This window comes from Schistocerca cancellata, chromosome 6 (genome assembly GCF_023864275.1).
Source record: "Schistocerca cancellata isolate TAMUIC-IGC-003103 chromosome 6, iqSchCanc2.1, whole genome shotgun sequence".
NCBI lineage: Eukaryota > Metazoa > Arthropoda > Insecta > Orthoptera > Acrididae > Schistocerca > Schistocerca cancellata.
This window is the reverse complement of record NC_064631.1, coordinates 181,568,072-181,590,750: the sequence shown is the minus strand read 5'-3', so window position 1 is coordinate 181,590,750 and position 22,679 is coordinate 181,568,072. Positions and strand designations below refer to the sequence as shown.

Here is a 22,679-nt window from a genome sequence, read left to right as displayed (position 1 = left end):
AGTGATAAGCTGATGTTATGAACACTGAAAATATATGTATCACATTTATAAATTAATACTACCTTCTTTGAGTCCAATTTCTATAACTGGTATTTGAAAATTTAAGGATCATGTTGTAGAATATGCTTATGGAAAGGGGGTGTATGTCAATATATAGATAGAAGGCAATGAATTTATGTTGCTAAAATTACAAACACAAAATCTCATCTGATTCCTGTGTACTAACATCATTATTTGGTTTGAATTTTGTAATTTGTCATTTTGTGGTTAAACAATTTCTGTGAACTCTTTTTTCACATTGGTAACTTACTGACTGATCATTAAAAGTTTATTTTACTTTGCGCTGCAGAGAGCATGACTAAGGAAACCAATGACGTAAAAAAAAAAAAAACAACAACTTATTATAGCTCAGTTGGTTTTAAATGCTAACAGTAGACAGTAATACAGTACATGTTTACAACATGCCCATTCATGGCAACAATATAAAAGTGAAGAAAGTGAGCAGTAACACTAAAATAAGGTATCCTAATTCTCCATTTGAAAATAACAGAATTTAAATAATCTGCTGAAAAAATTCTGATGAGGCACGGATATGTACCTTAGCTTTCAACAGATGTCTTCTTTTCAGGCAGGTGCAGTGATGAAAGTACATACATTAAGCTTAAAATGACGTTTGACTGTACAATTGCACCATCCAAAACGATGCACAGTTGATGACCAAAACTATTTAAATTTATGACAGCCAATTTAGATTACATATCACAGTTTACGAATGTAAGAACTGCTCAAATACTTACATTAACTAACACTAAGAAGTTATTTTGTCTAAAAATAGCTAAAAAGTTGCACATCCATCTCTAGTTTTTGTTTTCTTACCTTAATCAATTACTAATTAAATATTGGTTTTATTTACATGGACAACATAGTACAAGGAGTAATACACAACTAAGGATATTGGGAGCCTCCCCCCCCCCCCCCTCCAGCTGATGCTACAACATACTAGTGTGATGACGGAAACAGTCTTCTATATCTGGTTCTCCATCGCAAGGCGTCTTTTCTTGTGCTGCACAACCATTGTCGAGGCAACAAGGCCTCCAGCCCCAGACGTCAGCCACGCCTCCAGTTGACAATGAGCTTTCTGCCCCGAATGGAGCAGACCTCGCTCGAGAGTGTCAAGGCGAAGAATTCTTCCTGGCTCCGCTTCCATATTCTGTGCCCAGTCTGTCACCTGGCGCAGGCGCTCTCGAAATGTCTGTGGAAAGAAACTTTTCTAAGCACAGATCTGAAATTAATCCATCTAAGAATAGTTGGTACAAATGTATCAAATATGTTCAAAAGAAATGTGCTCTCTTTATAGACAACAACTTCTGCACATTTAAGGAAATTATCCACTGAAATCTTATCAGGATTTGCTCAAATATTTGCATAATGTTTTTCCGTGCATTTTTTTCCACTCCAGATGTAGATGTTCCAGAGGTTTATGCTTGTGTGTTAAACCATGAACAATGAAGCTTTCAGATGAATCCTCCTCCTGTGCAAAGAGCATGGATGCATGCGCGCACACCTGCAGGGTTACATTATCTGGGTGACAACAGTGTTTACGCTGCAGCTCTACTGAGGCAAGTGGAGGGTTGGGGAAGTGTTGCTGGTGCCTTACAGGGGGAGGCAGTAGGTGAATGGGATAGGAATGTGGCACCAATGAGCTCGTTCTGGCTACTCATCTTGAGTTGGTACAGTGCACAATAATGTGGGAGAGAAAACAGTAATAGGGAGACTGCAGAGGAGAGGGTGTGGGAACAGAATGAGGGAGATTACATTCCACGTGCAGTGTTGGAGGTGGTGCAGGGGAAGGGGCTAGTGCAGATTGAGGCCAAGAGAATTGCAGGATTTAAGGACATGTTACAATGCCAATTCTCATTTACATAATTCACAGAACTTGGTGTTTGGGGAAAGGTGATGGGAGGGATCCAGATGGCACAGATTGTGGAGCAGCCATTGAAATCAAAGATGTGCACAGCAGTGAGTCTCATCATGGGGTGGTGAACTCTGCTATTGGCCACAGTTTGGCATAGCCATTGACTTGGGTTTGTAGCTGATTACTTTTAATCCTTCTGTTATTTATGTCCCACCAAGGAGTTGTGACACAGAATTGTAGGCCAACACTTTTCCTCAAGGCCAAATATTTAGTATGCATAGCTGTGTTGTGTCTGGCAGTGGCACAGCAACGTTATAGAATGCATGTTTGTGCTGTAACTATAAATCAGAATGGCCACTGTCACTGAAAATTCCAGTGCGTGTTAATTATATGCTACAGCCCATATTCTGTGTGCAAAAAACATAAAAGCTGTAGACTTTCACAGTAAATTTTGGGCAGTCCATGGAGATAATATTACGAAAAGTATGGTACCACTGGACTTTGTGCAGTCCACGGAGATAATATTACGAAAAGTATTGTACCATCTGTTTTGAGGTGGTCATATGAAAGTCCATGATGAAGAAACAAGCAGATAACTTAAATGAACTTACTGAATTGACAGAATCGGAGAAAAATGCTGGTACACAATTATTGAAGTCTCAAGTCAGTTTCTCTCAAGAACTGTGGACAGTCTTTTGTGAACTTCTGACTGATGAGCTTGGTTATCACAAATTTTGTGCATGATACGTCCCAAAGCCTCTAACTTGATGCCTACAACACGAACAGCTTGGGAGCCACATTAATATTTCTGATATGGGATTTTATTTATTTACTTGTTCGGCATATACAAAGGCAATCATTCTTACATTAATTACAATGTACTTATACAACTATGATAACAATACTCTTTACAGGTGCTCTTATAATACTATAGAACATTACAAATACTCTTCAGCCACTTTACACCAAGTCACCAAGTCTGTGTATGTCTTTCAAATCATCATCATATCCATACACCTCACACACGATTAAATGGTCGATTGTTTGGATTTCATAACACTCACATTCAGAGCTTTCTGTCATGCCCATTTCTTAATTAGTTGCTTGCATCTGCCGACACCTGTTCTTAGGCGGTTCAAAGTTGTCCACAGTTTCCTTGGGAGGTTGAGTCCTTTAATCTTCTTGTTGGGGTTGTCCACCAAATTGCAGTTCTTGTGTGCATTTGTAGTCCATTGTTCCTTCCAGGTTGTTTTTGAGTTGAAGCCTTGAAGTTCTTCGCTGATTTTCCAGGAAGCTGTAATGGATTTAAGCCAGTTTGTAGTTGTTAGATCTTATTGGATAGGGAGGTCCGGGTTGTCTAGGGCTAGCTGTGATCGCCTGATTTCAGAGCGCTCTATGTTGGCTAGGAGATGAAGCCAGGCACAGAGGGTGACCCTGAGTGTTCCCAAGATTATTTGCATTGTCTTCCTCAGCTGGACATCCACTTTAGCTACATTTGCACTTCGCATCCACACTGGTGAGCAGTATTCAGCTATGCTGTAGACAACAGCTAGTGCTGATGTCCTCAAAGTGCTCAACCCACCTCCGTATGTTCTTCCAGCCAGTTTCGAAAGGATAGCATTGCAGGATTTTAATTTCTGTTTTTTGTCTTCTAGATGTGCGTAGTATGTTAGAGTGCGATCTAGTTTCACACTCAAGTATTTAGGCTTACTCTCGTGTCTGATCTGCTGTCCATTCATATAAAGCTGTAATTTTCTATGTGCTTCTCTGTTGTTAAGGTGCATTTTTGCACTGGTTGTTTTGTTGTGGTCGGGGTGTAGGTGCCACTTGGAGTAATATGTGTTCAGAACTTCCAAGTCCGCATTCATTGTTTTGTCAAGGTCGTTGAAATTTTTACTTTGATACACGAAGGCCAGGTCGTCAGCGTATGCAAATTTATGTTATCTGGTTTCTGATACGTCAGCTATATACAGGTTGAAGAGAACGGGTGCTAGTGCTGAGCCCTGTGGCAGACCATTATTCAGAACCACGCTCTTCCTGTTCGTGCCATGAAGTGAGACTTAGATTTTCCTGCCTGTTGACATGTTCTTGAATAGTGTGTAGGTCTGTTTGCATTTTATGATTCTAGTTAGCTTGAACACTAGCCCTTTGATCCACACTGTATCCTAAGCTGATGTAAGATCTATGAGAACCAATCCAGTTCTTATCTTGTTTTGGAAGCCTTTCTCTATGTACGTTGTAAGGGACAGCACTTGATCACAACAATTTCTGCTTGATCAAATACCGGTTTTGTATGTTGGAAGGTTGGTGTCAATGTACAGAGTTAATCTAATCAGTAATATTCTCTCGGATAATTTATAGGAGGTACATAGCAGGGATATTGGTCTGTAGTTCTTTGGGTTATCTCCAGTCTTTCAGGGTTTCAGCACAGCGATGAGTTTTGCTCTTTCCAGATCTTGGGGAGAGCACACGTACTGATACATTCCATGCAGAGTTTGGCAAGCCACCTTCTTCCTAGAGTTCCCAGTTCCTTCAAGAATTCTGGTAGGATCTCGTCAGGTCCGGCTGCTTTTCCTTTCTTCATTACCTTCAGAGCCTGTGTAATCTCTTCTGTCTCCACTTCTTTCAGAATGTCCATGTTGGTTGGATTATTGACTAATAAACTGTTCATGTTTCTGGAAACCTCTTACTTTTCACATGCCTTTAGTTGGATTTTGGAGGTGTGTTTCAGAAAAGATGAAATCTCAGAAGCACTTGTGCCAAGAGACGGCCTCTGAGGTACTGTAGCACTGCCCGATTTCCTTAACAGACCCCAGCTCTTTCTGCTAGGATGAGAGATTTTCTATTGCCTCATTGATAGCATTTATCAATTGGTCTGCAGTCTCGGTGTACTCACTCTCCTCAAATTCCTCCATTAGTGTTTCACACTCTTTTGTCCAGGAGGGGGTGTATTCCTTCCTTGACCTTTGCGGAATAGCATTTAACCCTTTGAGTACTGCAGACATGATATGACGCGGCGCTCCACATTGCTGCGGGGCCTGCAGACGTTGTTTGCCACTGAAGTGGGCTTTCCTGTGGGCCCTGCAGACAGCATTGGCCGCGTGGCCTGGCTGGTACTTGAGTCCTAATGAAGGCTTATACCGCAGCCAGTTCCACTGCCTGTGGGCCTGCGGACGTTAATAGCCACTCAGGGCTGCATGACGGCCCATCGCAAGTTCATTTGTCGTGTGCAGTACCCGGGATAGATGTACCCTATTTATTTTCCTGTGCCGCTGTCCCTGCTATCTGGGAAACACTCTGCTACGGATTTTGCAGTTGCTGTTCGACATTCGTGCTAGCTGGTTCGTGTGACCTTCTGCATTCTGCTGTTTCATGAGGATTTTTAGAGCGCTGTCACTTTTGAGTTCCACAGACAAATGCCGATGATGCTGTGGTGTACGGGAAGGTGTCGTCGTTGAGTGACTGTAGAAGGATACAAGATGACTTGGACAGGATTTGTGATTGATGTAAAGAATGGCAGCTAACTCTAAATACAGATAAATGTAAATTAATGCAGATGAATAGGAAAAAGAATCCCGCAATATTTGAATACACAGTCATGTCGATTAAATATTTGGGTGTAACACTGTAGAGCGATATGAAGTGGTACAAGCATGTAATGGCAGTTGTGGGGAAGGCGGACAGTCGTCTTCGGTTCTTTGGTAGAATTTTGGGAAGATGTGGTTCATATGTAAAGGAGACCGCTTACAAAACACTAATACGACCCATTCTTGAGTACTGCTCGAGTGTTTGGGATCCCTATCAGGTTGGATTGAGGGAGGACATAGAAACAATTCAGAGGCAGGCTGCTAGATTTGTTACTGGTAGGTTTGATCATCATGCAAGTGTTACGGAAATGCTTTGGGAACTCGGGTGGGAGTCTCTGGAGGAAAGGAGGCGTTCTTTTCATGAATCGCTACTGAGGAAATTTAGAGAACCAGCATTTGAGGCTGACTGCAGTACAATTTTACTGCCGCCAACTTACATTTTGCGGAAAGACCACAAAGATAAGATAAGAGAGATTAGGGCTCGTACAGAGGCATATAGGCAGTCATTTTTCCCTCGTTCTGTTTGGGAGTGGAACTGGGAGAGAAGATGCTAGTTGTGGTACGAGGTACCCTCCGCCATGCACCGTATGGTGGATTGCAGAGTATGTATGTAGATGTAGATGAAATGGCACATTGGTGTCGTTGCACTGACGAAGAGATACTGACAAGGAGTGACAGTGAGTGTGGCATCTTCAATGAGTGTAGTGACGATGAAGATTCATCAGAAGAATCTCGTAGTATAACACCTCAATGTACTTCACCTAGTAGAACTTTACCAGGACAGTTCTTCTTCAGATTCTGAAAGTGAAGACGAATCGATCTGTGAAAGGCCACGCCATAGTGAGAATGAGAAATCTGATTGGCAAAATCATGATTTCAGTCCAGCGCTTCATGCATTTGATGGCTCATCTTCAGGACATAATTGCCAACTAGTGCCTAATTCAAGTGTTCTGTCCTTTTTCATGCTATTTCTATCAGAAGATCTGTTGAAATTTATAGCACTTGAAATGAACCGATTTTTCACTTTTACCATGGAAAATACGTCGGAATCTGTCCATTCTCGACTATCCACCTGGAAAGATACAGGTTTTGAGGAAATGTATAGCTTCATTGGGATTTGGTTTCTCATGGCTCGTGTTAAAAAGTTGAGAATAAAGCAATATTGGTCCAGAGATGTACTTCTGAGTACTCCAATTTGTGGCGAAGTTATGTCTGTCGAAGTTATGTCTGTGACCGTTTTATGTTACTTTTGAGAATGTTGCATTTTAGTGACAACTTGGCCAATCGTGGAGATGACAGTTTGTTTAGAATTAGGAAGATAATTGATACAGTTCGTGTGGCGTTCCGCAGTGCATTTAATTCATACAGAAAACTCTGTGTCAATGAAAGCCTATTATTGTTCAAAGGTCTCTTATCTTTTAAACAATACATTTCTTTGAAACAAAGTAGATATGGAATCAAAACATTCATGTTGTGCGACTGTGAAACTGGATACATTTTGGACTTCATTGTATACACAGACAACAACAGAAATTGAAGTCCATAATTTGGGGAAATCTGGTGATATTGTGGCAACACTAATGAAGCCATACCTTGAACGTGGACATAATCTGTATGTCAACAATTGGTATACAAGTCCAGTCTTGTTCCTCTGGCTTCACAACCAGAGAACAGCAGCATGCGGCACTGTACGTAGGAACAGGCGCAACTTTCCAAAGTTACAAAAGAAACTGAAACGAGGAGAAGTTGAGTTTATGTCAACTGATGCAATGCTTGCCATCAAGTGGTGTGACAAGAGAGAAGTGTTCATGCTGACTACCTACAACACTACAGAAATGCGACACGGGAAAGACAAACAGGACGACCGGCGAAAAAGTAATGAAGCCGCAATGTGTTGTTGATTACAATGCAAATATGGGAGCAGTAGACCACTCCGATATGCTATTAAGCTCTGTTACATCTGTGCATAAATCTGTTAAATGGTACAAAAGGTTTTTTTTCATGTTGTGGACCTTTGTTTTTTGAATGCCCATACTCTTCACAGATTGGTGACAGGGAGCAAAATATTATTAGCAGATTTTCTTTTATGTCTGGTATTGGAAAAATTTGCTACAGAATGGAGAAGAGATAGGAAAGGAAGGCACTCCGATGACGAGAATCCTCTTCGCTTTACTGGGAGGCACTTTCCACATGTCACTCCAAGTGACCAGTCCAAGAAATGCGGACTATGGCGTAGATGTGCAGTCTGCTCGAAACAGAATGTGCGTTGAAAAACGAAATATGAATGCAAAACGTGCAATACACCTTTGTACGTTGACCCATGTTTTGAAACATACCACACAAAGAAGAACTCTTAGCCAAGTCACTACAGCTGGAAGATGAAATGAAGCCATTACTTATGAAAAATTACTTAAAAATAAAAAAATAAATTTTTAACTTCGCCATTGCCGGTCCGAAGCCCGGATGAGAAAGAAGGATGGGAAATATAATTGTGTGGAAAAATCAGCGAAATATCTGAGCTTGAACAGCCTCTCCAGATGAAATACTTTGCTGACACACACCTTATGTACGAACATGTGAAACATCCAGTCTGTGCTGACAAACACAGACTGGATGCTTCAAATGTTCATACAGAATGTGTAAAAATAAAAACTTAGTACAAATTTATGGATTCTTCCATAACTTCTCCCCCCCATGAATCATGGATCTTGCCATTGGTAGGGAGGCTTGCGTGCCTCAATGATACAGATAGCCGTACCGTAGGTGCAACCACAACGGAGGGGTATCTGTTGAGAGGCCAGACAAACGTGTGGTTCCTGAAGAGGGCCAGCAGCCTTTTCAGTAGTTGCAGGGGTAACAGTGTGGATGATTGACTGATCTGGCCTTGTAACACTAACCAAAACGGCCTTGCTGTGCTGGTACTGCGAACGGCTGAAAGCAAGGGGAAACTACAACCGTGATTTTTCCCAAGGGCATGCAGCTTTACTGTATGGTTAAATGACGATGGCGTCCTCCTGGGTAAAATATTCCAGAGGTAAAATTCGGATCTCCGGGCGGGGACTCCTCAGGAGAACGTTGTTATCAGGAGAAAGAAAACTGGCATTCTATGGATCGGAGCGTGGAATGTCAGATCCCTTAATCGGGCAGGTAGGTTAGAAAATTTAAAAAGGGAAATGGATAGGTTAAAATTAGATATAGTGGGAATTAGTGAAGTTCGGTGGCAGGGGAAAAAGACTTCTGGTCAGGTAAATACAGGGTTATAACTATAAAATCAAATGAGGGTAATGCGGGAGTAGGTTTAATAATGAATAGGAAAAGAGGAATGCGGGTAAGCTACTACAAACAGCATAGTGAACGCATTATTGTGGCCAAGATAGATACAAAGCCCATGCCTACCACAGTGGTACAAGTTTATATGCCAACTAGCTCCACAGATGACGAAGAGATTGATGAAATGTATGATGAGATAAAAGAAATTATTCAGATAGTGAAGGGAGACGAAAATTTAATAGTTGTGGGTGACTGGAACTTGATAGTAGAAAAAGGAAGAGAAGGAAACGTAGTAGGTGAATATGGAATTGGAGTAAGGAATGATAGAGGAAACCGCCTGGTAGAATTTTGCACAGAGCATAACTTAATCATAGCTAACACTTGGTTCAAGAATCATAAAAGAAGGTTGTATACATGGAAGAAGCCAGGAGATACTGGAAGGTGTCAGACAGATTATATAATGGTAAGACAGAGATCCTCCCCCCATGAACCATGGACCTTGCCGTTGGTGGGGAGGCTTGCGTGCCTCAGCGATACAGATGGCCGTACCGTAGGTGCAACCACAACGGAGGGGTATCTGTTGAGAGGCCAGACAAACATGTGGTTCCTGAAGAGGGGCAGCAGCCTTTTCAGTAGTTGCAGGGGCAACAGTCTGGATGATTGACTGATCTGGCCTTGTAACATTAACCAAAGCGGCCTTGCTGTGCTGGTACTGCGAACGGCTGAAAGCAAGGGGAAACTACGGCCGTAATTTTTCCCGAGGACATGCAGCTCTACTGTATGATTAAATGATGATGGCGTCCTCTTGGGTAAAATATTCCGGAGGTAAAATAGTCCCCCATTCGGATCTCCGGGCAGGGACTACTCAGGAGGACGTTGTTATCAGGAGAAAGAAAACTGGCGTTCTACGGATCGGAGTGTGGAATGTCAGATCCCTTAATCGGGCAGGTAGGTTAGAAAATTTAAAAAGGGAAATGGATAGTTTAAAGTTAGATATAGTGGGAATGAGTGAAATTCGGTGGCAGGAGGAACAAGACTTTTGGTCAGGTAATTACAGGGTTATAAATACAAAATCAAGTAGGGGTAATGCAGGAGTAGGTTTAATAATGAATAAAAAAATAGGAGTGCGGGTTAGCTACTACAAACAGCATAGTGAACGCATTATTGTGGCCAAGATAGACACAAAGCCCATGCCTACTACAGTAGTACAAGTTTATATGCCACCTACCTCTGCAGATGATGAAGAAATAGATGAAATGTATGACGAGATAAAAGAAATTATTCAGGTAGTGAAGGGAGACGAAAATTTAATAGTCATGGGTGACTGGAATTCGTCAGTAGGAAAAGGGAGAGAAGGAAACATAGTAGGTGAATATGGATTGGGGGGAAGGAATGAAAGAGGAAGCCGCCTTGTAGAATTTTGCACAGAGCATAACTTAATCATAGCCAACACTTGGTTCAAGAACCATAAAAGAAGGTTGTATACCTGGAAGAATCCTGGAGATACTAAAAGGTATAAGATAGATTATATAATGGTAAGACAGAGATTTAGGAACCAGGTTTTAAATTGTAAGACATATCCTGGGGCAGATGTGGATTCTGACCACAATCTATTGGTTATGAACTGCAGATTGAAACTGAAAAAACTGCAAAAAGGTGGGAATTTAAGGAGATGGGACCTGGATAAACTGAAAGAACCAGAGGTTGTAGAGAGTTTCAGGGAGAGCATAAGGGAACAATTGACAGGAATGGGGGAAAGAAATACAGTAGAAGAAGAATGGGTAGCTCTGAGGGATGAAGTAGTGAAGGCAGCAGAGGATCAAGTAGGTAAAAAGACGAGGGCTAATAGAAATCCTTGGGTAACAGAAGAAATATTGAATTTAATTGATGAAAGGAGAAAATATAAAAATGCAGTAAATGAAGCAGGCAAAAAGGAATACAAACGTCTCAAAAATGATATCGACAGGAAGTGCAAAATGGCTAAGCAGGGATGGCTAGAGGACAAATGTAAGGATGTAGAGGCTTGTCTCACTAGGAGTAAGATAGATACTGCCTACAGGAAAATTAAAGAGACCTTTGGAGAGAAGAGAACCACTTGTATGAATATCAAGAGCTCAGATGGCAACCCAGTTCTAAGCAAAGAAGGGAAGGCAGAAAGGTGGAAGGAGTATATAGAGGGTTTATACAAGGGCGATGTACTTGAGGACAATATTATGGAAATGGAAGAGGATGTAGATGAAGACGAAATGGGAGATAAGATACTGCGTGAAGAGTTTGACAGAGCACTGAAAGACCTGAGTCGAAACAAGGCCCCGGGAGTAGACAACATTCCATTTGAACTACTGATGGCCTCGGGAGAGCCAGTCATGAAAAAACTCTACCATCTGGTGAGCACGATGTATGAGACAGGCGAAATACCCTCAGACTTCAAGAAGAATATAATAATTCCAATCCCAAAGAAAGCAGGTGTTGACAGATGTGAAAATTACCGAACTATCAGTTTAATAAGTCACAGCTGCAAAATTCTAACGCGAATTCTTTACAGACGAATGGAAAAACTGGTAGAAGCCGACCTCGGGGAAGATCAGTTTGGATTCCGTAGAAATGTTGGAACACATGAGGCAATACTGACCTTACGACTTATCTTAGAAGAAAGATTAAGGAAAGGCAAACCTACGTTCCTAGCATTTGTAGACTTAGAGAAAGCTTTTGACAATGTTAACTGGAATACTCTCTTTCAAATTCTGAAGGTGGCAGGGGTTAAATACAGGGAGCGAAAGGCTATTTACAGTTTGTACAGAAACCAGATGGCAGTTATAAGAGTCGAGGGGCATGAAAGGGAAGCAGTGGTTGGGAAAGGAGTAAGACAGGGTTGTAGCCTCTCCCCGATGTTATTCAATCTGTATATTGAGCAAGCAGTAAAGGAAACAAAAGAAAAATTCGGAGTAGGTATTAAAATTCATGGAGAAGAAGTAAAAACTTTGAGGTTCGCCGATGACATTTTAATTCTGTCAGAGACAGCAAAGGACTTGGAAGAGCAGTTGAACGGAATGGACAGTGTCTTGAAAGGAGGATATAAGATGAACATCAACAAAAGCAAAACGAGGATAATGGAATGTAGTCAAATTAAGTCGGGTGATGCTGAGGGAATTAGATTAGGAAATGAGACACGTAAAGTAGTAAAGGAGTTTTGCTATTTAGGGAGTAAAATAACCGATGATGGTCGAAGTAGAGAGGATATAAAATGTAGACTCGCAATGGCAAGGAAAGCGTTTCTCAAGAAGAGGAATTTGTTAACATCAAGTATAGATTTAAGTGTCAGGAAGTTGTTTCTGAAAGTATTTGTATGGAGTGTAGCCATGTATGGAAGTGAAACATGGACGATAACTAGTTTGGACAAGAAGAGAATAGAAGCTTTCGAAATGTGGTGCTACAGAAGAATGCTGAAGATAAGGTGGGTAGATCACGTAACTAATGAGGAGGTATTGAATAGGATTGGGGAGAAGAGAAGTTTGTGGCACAACTTGACTAGAAGAAGGGATCGTTTGGTAGGACATGTTTTGAGGCATCAAGGGATCACAAATTTAGCATTGGAGGGCAGTGTGGAGGGTAAAAATCGTAGAGGGAGACCAAGAGATGAATACACTAAGCAGATTCAGAAGGATGTAGGTTGCAGTAGATACTGGGAGATGAAGAAGCTTGCACAGGATAGAGTAGCATGGAGAGCTGCATCAAACCAGTCTCAGGACTGAAGACCACAACAACAACACAAGACAGAGATACAGGAACCAGGTTTTAAATTGTAAGAAATTTCCAGGGGCAGATGTAGATTCTGACCAGAATCTATTGGTTATGAACTGTAGATTAAAACTGAAGAAACTGCAAAAAGGTGGGAATTAAGGAGATGGGACCTGGATAAAATGAAAGAAGCAGAGGTTGTAGAGAGCTTCAGGGAGAGCATTAGGGAACAACTGACAAGAATGGGGGAAAGAAATACAGTAGAAAAAGAATGGGTAGCTTTATGAGACGAAATAGTGAAGGTAGCAGACGATCAAGTAGGTAAGAAGACGAGTGCTAAATGAAATCCTTGGGTAACAGAAGAGATATTGAATTTAATTGATAAAAGGAGAAAATATAAAAATGCAGTAAATGAAGCAGGCAAAAAGGAATACAAACGTCTCAAAAATGAGATTGATAGGAAGTGCAAAATGGCTAAGCAGGGATGGCTAGAGGACAAATGTAAGGATGTACAGGGTTATCTCACTAGGGTTAAGATAGATACTGCCTACAGGAAAATTAAAGAGACCTTTGAAGAAAGGAGAACCACTTGCATGAATATCAAGAGCTCAGATGGAACCCCAGTTCTAAGCAAAGAAGGGAAAGCAGAAAGATGGAAGGAGTATATAGAGGGTCTATACAAGGGCGACATTCTTGAGGACAATATTATAGAAATGGAAGAGAATGTAGATGAAGATGAAATAGGAGATATGATACTACGTGAAGAGTTTGACAGAGCACTGAAAGACTTAAGTCGAAACAAGGCCCTGGGAGTAGACAACATTCCATTAGAACTACTGACAGCCTTGGGAGAACCAGGCCTATCAAAACTCTACCATCTAGTGATCAAGATCTATGAGACAGGCGAAATACACTCAGACTTCAAGAAGAATATAATAATTCCAATCCCAAAGAAAGCAGCTGTTGACAGATGTGAAAATTACCGAACTATCAGCTTAATAAGTCACAGCTGCAAAATACTAACGCGAATTCTTTACAGACGAATGGAAAAACCTAGGAGAGGCCGACCTCGGGGAAGATCAGTTTGGATTCCGTAGAAATGTTGGAACACATGAGGCAATACTGACCCTACGACTTATCTTAGAAGAAAGATTAAGGAAAGGCAAACCTACATTTCTAGCATTTGTAGACTTGGAGAAAGCTTTTGACAATGTTGACTGGAATACTCTCTTTCAAATTCTAAAGGTGGCAGGGGTAAAATACAGGGAGCGAAAGGCTATTTACAATTTGTACAGAAAGCAGATGGCAGTTGTAAGAGTCGAGGGGCATTAAAGGGAAGCAATGGTTGGGAAGGGAGTGAGACAGGGTTGTAGCGTTTCCCCGATGTTATTCAATTTGTATATTGAGCAAGCAGTAAAAGAAACAAAAGAAAATTCGGAGTAGGAACTAAAATCCATGGAGAAGAAACAAAAACTTTGAGGTTCGCTGATGACATTGTAATTCTGTCAGAGACAGCAAAGGACTTGGAAGAGTAGTTGATGGAATGGATAGTGTCTTGAAAGGAGGATATAAGATGAACATCAACAAAAGCAAAACAAGGATAATGGAATGTAGTCGAATTAAGTCGGGTGATGTTGAGGGAATTAGATTAGGAAATGAGACAGTTAAAGTAGTAAAGGAGTTTTGCTATTTGGGGAGCAAAATAACTGATGATGGTTGAAGTAGAGAGGATATAACATGTAGGCGGGCAATGGCAAGGAAAGATTTTCAGAAGAAGAAAAATTTGTTAACATCGAGTATAGATTTAAATGTCAGGAAGTCGTTTCTGAAAGTATTTGTGTGGAGTGTAGCCATGTATGGAAGTGAAACGTGGATGATAAATAGTTTAGACAAGAAGAGAATAGAAGCTTTCGAAATGTGGTGCTACAGAAGAATGCTGAAGATTAGATGGGTAGATCACATAACTAATGAGGAGGTATTGAATAGAATTGGGGAGAAGAGGAGCTTGTGGCACAACTTGACTAGAAGAAGGACATGTTCTGAGGCATCAAGGGATCACCAATTTAGTACTGGAGGGCAGCGTGGAGGGTAAAAACCGTAGAGGGAGACCAAGAGATGAATACACTAAACAGATTCAGAAGGATGTAGGTTGCAGTAGATACTGTGAGATGAAGAATCTTGCACAGGATAGAGTAGCATGGAGAGTTGCATCAAACCAGTCTCAGGACTGAAGACCACAACAACAACAACAACAACAACAACAACAATTTGAAGTTTGTAAGAATGTGATGTCGTAAGTGACTAATATTAGTTTGCTTTCGTGTTCTGTACTTTCTTACAGCCATGTTGATCTGTAGGGACCTTCACAGTATGTTAGAACTGTCATTTGTTAGACTGCAGGAACCTACATGACTGGTTTCAGTTCTCTTGGAACATTAGAGTAGTTTACTTGCACCCAGTGAGGTGTGCTTACTGTAATTTATCTGGACACGGCTTGCCATGTGTTTAAGGTGTGTCAGCTATGTGTAGTACATTTAGAAGGGTTGGCAACGAAGCATACCAGTGCGCAGAGTCTAATTGGGCTATGATTCAGCATAAAGATTAAGTATAGTTTAATTCCTTTTTTTGCCTATTGCGTGTGAATTTTCCTTTTCTACTGGTATAATGGCTAAGTGTATGTTTTTGGAGCTTACAGGAACACAACAGCAAGGTTAACAGCACCCTTACACACATTAAAAGAAATGAATGTGGATAAAATTACAAAAATGCTATCATATGCACTCAGATAATGGAGAAAGAGTAAAAGGTGCTATGCAGCAGATTAAAACACAAGTAAAACAACAGAACTACAAGAAATGCACAGGGAAATATCACTGGCTGACCACTTTCAAAGAACATGGGTTAGACAGTCAACCTGTTAGCACATTAAAACCATCTTCCTAAAATTTTTGGGCAAAATGACGGACAGTTCACAAAACATTAAAACTTCAACCAAATTCATTTGAATCTTACCTAAAATAGTGGAAAGATCCATCAGCCTGCTGAAATCAAAACACAGCCCAATTAAACGTGGCGCACAGTTACCTGTTTGCCACAAGCACGTTACGCTGGAGGGTCCTCTTGCCGGTGCAAGAAATTATGTGTCATTGGGCTGCAGCATACGCGAAGACAAGTAAGGACAAACTCATCTGGTCAATGTGGCTGGGAGGTACGCCATGGCCACTTTGTAGGCTTTACTAGACGGAGCTTATTGTCTTGTCACTTCCAGAATTTATCCTTCCACCGATGCAAGACTCGGATCTCAACAGTGAGGCTATAGCATGCAGGGTGTTGGCACACTGAAATAACTTAGGATCATGATATGCCTCCTACGCTGTTAGATCTGTCCCTTCATTCTCCACAATACCCATGTGCCCTGGTACCCAGTAGAAAGACACCACCTTCTGCAGTTGCTGTTGTTGGAGGAGGAGGAGGAGGAGGAGGAGGAGGAGGAGGTTGACCTGGATATTCTAGACTACTTTATCTGCTGGGTACAGGCGTCGTGGAGAGTGAAGGGCACTCAGAGAATTGGAATAGACAAGAAATTTAGCACTGTGAGAATGTATTATCCGCTCCAGTTCCGCAAGATCGCATATAATTCTAAGCTGAAGACAGTAAGGTCTTGAAGCAGTCGGACCTTGAGAACACGATCTGGGAAAACAACATAGCACCCTCAGAGTTTTCCTGTTTAGGTTCATTTATAAAGACAGCTATATAATTGTGGTGCTCTTATAAACTGTCAGAAAATGCACTAAAAACAGAAGCAGGAGTGCAATCTCTCCTGTACTGCACCAAATCTAAGATTACACTGAGCCTCTGCAGTAACCACGGCTGCAGGCAGTTAAAACCCTGGATTTGGTGTTGGACATGCTCCACACTGAATGACTCCAGCATATGCTGCAGGCGGATCCCAAAAGGTATTGTTGCTTGTGGACAACTGGAAAAAGGGGCTCCAGAGACAGACGAGCATGGGTGCGTGGGCGAAGTCTGAGATGCAAGAAACTTACATGCCTGTCCCACCACGAGGAGCTGCCACCTGATGGTGAGTGGCTGCTCCCAGCCTCAGCACAGAGAATGCATAGGGGACTGGACTTGTAAGCAAATGTAGCCAGCCTAATCCCCTCACAGTGGATAGCGTCAGTTATCTTCAAATAAGAAGGCCTCATTGACCTGTACACTGTGCACCCATTGTCTAGCTGTGAATGCACAAAAGCTCTATAAAACTGGAGCAGACATGTCTTGTATGCTCCCAAAGACCTGTGGCTACAGCACTTTATGATATTCAGCACCTCCTGGGCTCCAACTCTCAGGTCCTTCGATGATTTGCAGTAAAAAAAAACGAGGCCCCAGAAATCTTACAGAGTCTTTAAAATTTAGAATGGTTTCCCCCATACAAAAGTCAGGTAAATTAAAAATACAATGACACACCCTTATCTGCAACCTCCTCTCCTAACCTCTGCATTGTAAGTTGCATATGACGGGTTGCTGTTACAACACCTGAGGAGGAACAGAAAACAGCAAAATCGTCCACAAATAAGGACAGCTGTACAGGACTCGTTACTGTAGACGTGATACTGTTTATGGCTATGGCAAAGAGGATAACACTTAAAATACTTCTCTGAACACCACTTTCCTGCTCAAAGCAGTCCAACAGCACATCACCAACTCGAGGCCTAAAGAAGCGCTTTGAAAGAAAGGACTTTATGAAAATGGCGAGCTGGCCATGAAAGCCCATTTATGGAGTTGCACAAGAATATTATATCTCTAAGTAATGTCATACACCTTACAGAAATCGAAGAATATACTCAAATAGTTGTGTTTACTTAGGAAAGCATGCTGGATAGCTGCCACTAGTACAGTCAGGCAGTCGACCAAAATCAGCCTGAATCCATACAGAGCGGCTAAGAAATTGCCTCGTCTCTAATAACCAGGTCAGGCGACAGCTAACCATTTGCTCCAGGGTCTTTCCTATACGGCTCATTAAGGTGACGCTCTGCTAACTACTGGCAGATGTGTGGTCCTGTCCTGGTTTGAGGAAAGGTATCAGAATTGCCTCTCTCAACAAGTTGGGGAAGTTGTCTGTCTGCCATACAAGATTTCCTTTACGCTGCTGGCAAACATTGAAACATACAGCACCAGATTTGGTTGTGACTGGGTGCAGTGCTAGAAGTATCAGACAGTGCTGATTCCAGCTCCCACATGCAGAAAGGCTGGTTGTAAGACTCAATATTGGTGGATCTTAAGTCCAACTTTCCCCTCTCTACCAACACACAGTAGTGGAAAAGTGCTGGGTCCTGGCTGGAATTAGCAGTTATCTTTGCAAAACGGTTTGCCATCATCTAAGTTATGTCTCCACGCACAGTTTGGAGACACACCTGTTTCAATACTGCTGCTATTGGTAAATGGTTGTGTTTACCATAAATCCTCCAGGCGGCTTCCCATACTTTCATACAAGTGGATGGGCTGATGGAGTCCAGGAATGCTTGCCATGATCTTTTCTAGCTCTCCCTAATTACACATCAGGCCTTAGCTCTGGCTACACAACATGCTGTGAGGTTCTCTGCTGTTGGGTAGCACTTAAACTGTCCAAGAGTCACACATCTGGTCTGGATTGTTGAATGGCACTCACCAGTCCACCAAGGCACAGGTTGCTTCCTAAGATGACCTGAGACTTTGGGATGGATAAGTCACTGGCATGATGGATCACTCGTGTAATGTGGTCCATTCATTGCTGGACACTGTTGCAGTGTTCAAACACAGCCAACTGGCTGAATAGCGTCCAGTTAGTCCTGCTGACCATTCATTTTTGTGGCTTCTCTTCAGGGAATGCTCCATCCAGTATGTGAATGCAAAGTGGGAAGTTGTCACTGAAATAAAGGTCATCAGTTACTTCCCAGTGAACAGTGTCTGTGAGGGTTGAAGAGCAGAAACAGAAGTAGATGATTGAGAATGACCCAGTAGCAGCACAGAAATAAGTGGAAGGATCTGTATTGAGGATGTACAGCTCATGAGACATCATGAGGCTCTCCAAAACCTGACCTCATGTCATGACACAAGCATGTGACCATTTGCTGTCAGGGTATGGTGGGCGAAGAGCAACTTATACACAAATTGAGAAAAATTTTTGGTGGAGGACTAGAAAACAACTTGAGCAATACATGAGGAAATGTGTACTGTGTGTGAAACAAGCTGATCTTAGTCACTGACTGATTCCATTACATCATCTGACCGGTTGCACACATTACCAGTCCCATCAAAGGCAGGGCTACCTGTGAAAGCAGTCATGCAATCTACAAGCTAAGCTGCAACCACTACGCTGCTTTCAATGTGGGCATGATAATTAACAAGTTGTCTACAATGAACAAGTTGTCTGTCCACATGAATGACCTCCAACAACCTGTGGTCAAGAACCAACTGGACCCCATTGCTGAGCACATTGCCCAACATGACATTCTTCATTTCAATGACTGCTTGACAGCCTGTGCCATCTGGATCTTTCCCACCAACACCAGCTTTCCTGAACTGCACAGGTGGGTACTCTCCCTGCAATTATCTTATGTTTCCATATCCCTCCTAGGGCCTATTCTGTATCGTTCACACTGATGGGTGCAGTAGGTTACCCTCGGTAGTGATGTCAGATATGGTTCTTTATCTGAAGTTCCTATTCAGTAAGTTTCTGAGACCTGTCCCCTATTGATCCTCCTGCCAATTTTTCAGCAATTGTAGCAAGAAGTTTTGGATTTTAGTATGGCCCTCTCGTTTGGTTCAGTGTAGTTTATTTGCATCTAGAATTTGTTAAACATACTGAGCAGTTTTAGCTCCGGATTTAGTGATTATGTTACTGAAGAATCACAAGGATGCATGCAGATGGAAGGTGAGTTCATAATAGGCCAGTTTCCTTTGTTAGAAATATGGCATGTATTATTGTTACTGCGAATGATTTTTTTTTTTAAAGAAACACCATAGTTTCAGTCAATATTCTCACGAAACAGCTGTTATTTTTATGTAAGAGTTTAAAAAATCATTACATTGCAAAAGATTGGCTCTGTTTACGTATATCACTTGAGTGTTAGCTGAAATTTCTAGTTGCTTCGCATATATTTTTCCGCGAAAGGTTTACTTATTTATTATCAAAACACATTTAGAACTTACCAGTAACAACGCAAAAGAATTCTGTAAAGCCTGATAGAGGAAATCTTCCAAAATTTCATGCATTTAAGGCTTACGCCTGCATCATTCGGCAACGAAGTCAGCCTGTGTCTCTCTCTTGCTGAATTATGTGGAATAAAGTGCTGAAGTCATGCAAGTTACAATAGCCAATTTGGTATGGCAGTGAACTGCCGTGTCCAAGGTCATAGGTTTGCATACCTCTGGGCAAGAAAATACCCCCACCCCCTCCCCCTTTGTGTTTGTAACACATTTTGAGACTTCGTTAATTGTCAAAGTCAAGAATTTTTCTGAAATATTCATTGTTATTTACAAGTATGAGCGCACTTTGTCAGTAATCATTCGTGACTTCCATATATTTTAGAAATGAAAGATGAAATTGCTTCATGTGAAACAACTGCCAGTGACATTTATACTTTTTCTTGTCGCAAATAATTCACCATTTTTTTCTGAATACATAGCAACTTTCGAGACTGTGGGCAGACAAGAACACAAATTACTGTGAACGAAACTAGCAGTGATTGAATACTTAAAAACTGGAGACAGAGATGAAAGATTCCCGCCACAATATTTTCATACTATACCACCATATATGAAACATTTTAATTAATTGCATCAGATGCATGTTATAAACTACAAAGAACTTCTATAGCTGCACTCGTTGCACGCTCTCAAAAAGGCTTTTTTTTTTAATTTTGTTTTTAGGAACCAAATCGCTGATGTGTCATATAGAGAAGTAGGGTACTTCTTCATTTGGATCTCTAGGATCAAGTCACAACCACATTCTATGCATCTTCTTATTCTTTGACACTTTCTTAAACAATTTTTTGGGTTTATGGAGATGTGTTCCATCTATGCAACTAATTGAAGGCAGTTTCTTTATTGCTAAACGCACTCTGCTTCTTTTATTTGTGAAGCATAGACAGAAAATATCTCCATGAATTTTGAACCAACTAAGGAACGATGGAAAACAGAAAAAATGATGAGTGTCTCAGGTGTATCTATAGATGTATTTGTACAATGTGGTAATACACTCCATTCATAAGTCATATTCCGAAAGAAAAATCCAAAACAAGGCGTTGATGTCAGTGAGAATAAAATGACATAATGTGACATTATGACAATATTCTTATCATTGTCATGCATTTATGGAAGCACTTTGTCAGTGAAATTTGAACAGTATTACATACTCTAACCAAACTTTTCGGTACTCTGAAGAATAGTGTGCCTGTGTCGGCTGCTAGCTGCTTCACGTTCGTGGCGCTGCAGTGCGCATGTGTGAATTTTAGGCAGATTGCTTTTGATTGGTTGGTGTGAGGAAAACTGACAACAGCATTTTGCTTTGCTAGGACCATTCGGCATTGCTTCTGAAATGCTTACAAAATAATGTTGCAGCTCTCATTCAGAAACAAGACCGCTCAGTGTGCTCGTGTACCAAACCGACCAGCAAAACAGCGAAAAGATAGAGAATAGGGGCCCTGGCTTCAGCCTTCATTTGTGTTTGTTCCTACTCATCTAGCCCCTTCCCTCTTCCCATTTGAGCACTACACAGCCCTCTATTCCACCAACACACCCTCAGGCTTTTTACTCCTCTCCTTTTCCACTATTTCCCCCATTCTACGTCTAACCTCCAAACTGCACCAAGCTGCCCTACCCTCTCTCCAGCTTGTCCCTGTACATTCCCATAAGCAGCACTTTAATTTTCCCCACCTCTACCCTGCTATTCCTCCATCTCCCTGCCTCCGCCTCCTCCTTACCCCAACCATCTGGTTGCCTCTCCCATCATACGCTGCTGCTCGCAGTCTGGCTTCAGCTGCCAGAGACTGTGGTCCCGAAATTTTTTTACACGGGAAGAATACACTGTAAGAAATGCAACTACATCTATAACTACTGTATAGTCTACAAACCATTATGAAGTGTACAGTAGATGATAAATCCCATTGTAGCAGTTATAAAAGTTTTTTTCCTGTTCCATTCACATATGGAACACAGAAAGAATGACTTTTTAAATGAGTCTGTGTACATTGTAATTAGTATGATCTTGCCTCTGCGATCCCTGCAGGAGAAATGCATAGGAGATTGCAAGAGTATAAAAGCAGTCTTGGTTGCAAAGTTATTTAATAACTATAATGTGTGTGTTTTGTACAAATGGTCCTTTTCTGTGCGATGAAGTTAGCTGGGGTATTTAAGGTCCTCTTTCCAGGTTACACGTTTTTATGATGGATGGGCTACATATTAAGTAACTTTTACACAATTTGATGATGCCAACAAAGGGTGAAACATAATACTGATATTAAATGACTTTGTGACAGAGAATGTTTTTTTCTGAAACAATTCAAAATCAGTTGCTATACCACTCTGTCTCAGGGGAATGGAAAATATTTTAGTAGGTTGTAATATATTCTTAGGATCATCACTTAACGTTGGTTCTAAGAACATCCCAAGTATGTTTTCACAGGATAGTTTGCACGTATCTTCAGGTGTCCACAAGTCCAGTTCTTTCAGCATATTTGTAGCACTCTCCTGCGGGTCACACACACTTGTGACCAAAATGAAAAAGCCCTAGTATTCTATGCCTGTCACATCAATGATTCACAGTTGGAATTGGACAACTTATAAATACCTGTGCGTAGCAGTTTTTAGGGGTATGAAATGAAATGATCACATAGGCTCAGCCATATGTAAATCATGTGGCAGACTGCAGCTCAGGGAAAGGCAACCACTCTACAAGGAGACAGCATACAAAACGCTCAGGCCTCATACACGGAGCAGTATTCTGGGTTGGGTCTCATGAATATTTTGTATGCTGTCTCTTTTACAGACGGGCTGCATTTCCCTAGTATTCTACCACTGAACTGCACTCTGCCACCTGATTTACCTATGACTGAGCGTACATAATCATTTCATTTTATATTCCTGCAAATTGTCACACCCAGGTATTTGTACCATGTTGGACAATTCTA

The 22,679-nt window shown here is 41.4% G+C and overlaps 1 protein-coding gene across 1 annotated transcript in view; it reads right to left on the bottom strand.

Annotated features, from left to right (window-relative positions):
* Positions 1-382: 382 nt before the first annotated feature.
* The window catches only part of LOC126088106 (DNA replication complex GINS protein PSF3), a 45,191-nt gene continuing 22,894 nt past the window's right edge, over positions 383-22,679 (bottom strand). Inside the window, exon 4 of the mRNA XM_049906201.1 lies at positions 383-1,252. Coding sequence (XP_049762158.1) covers positions 1,025-1,252 — 228 coding nt within the window. The 3' untranslated portion in view covers positions 383-1,024. The remainder of the gene's footprint in view (positions 1,253-22,679) is intronic.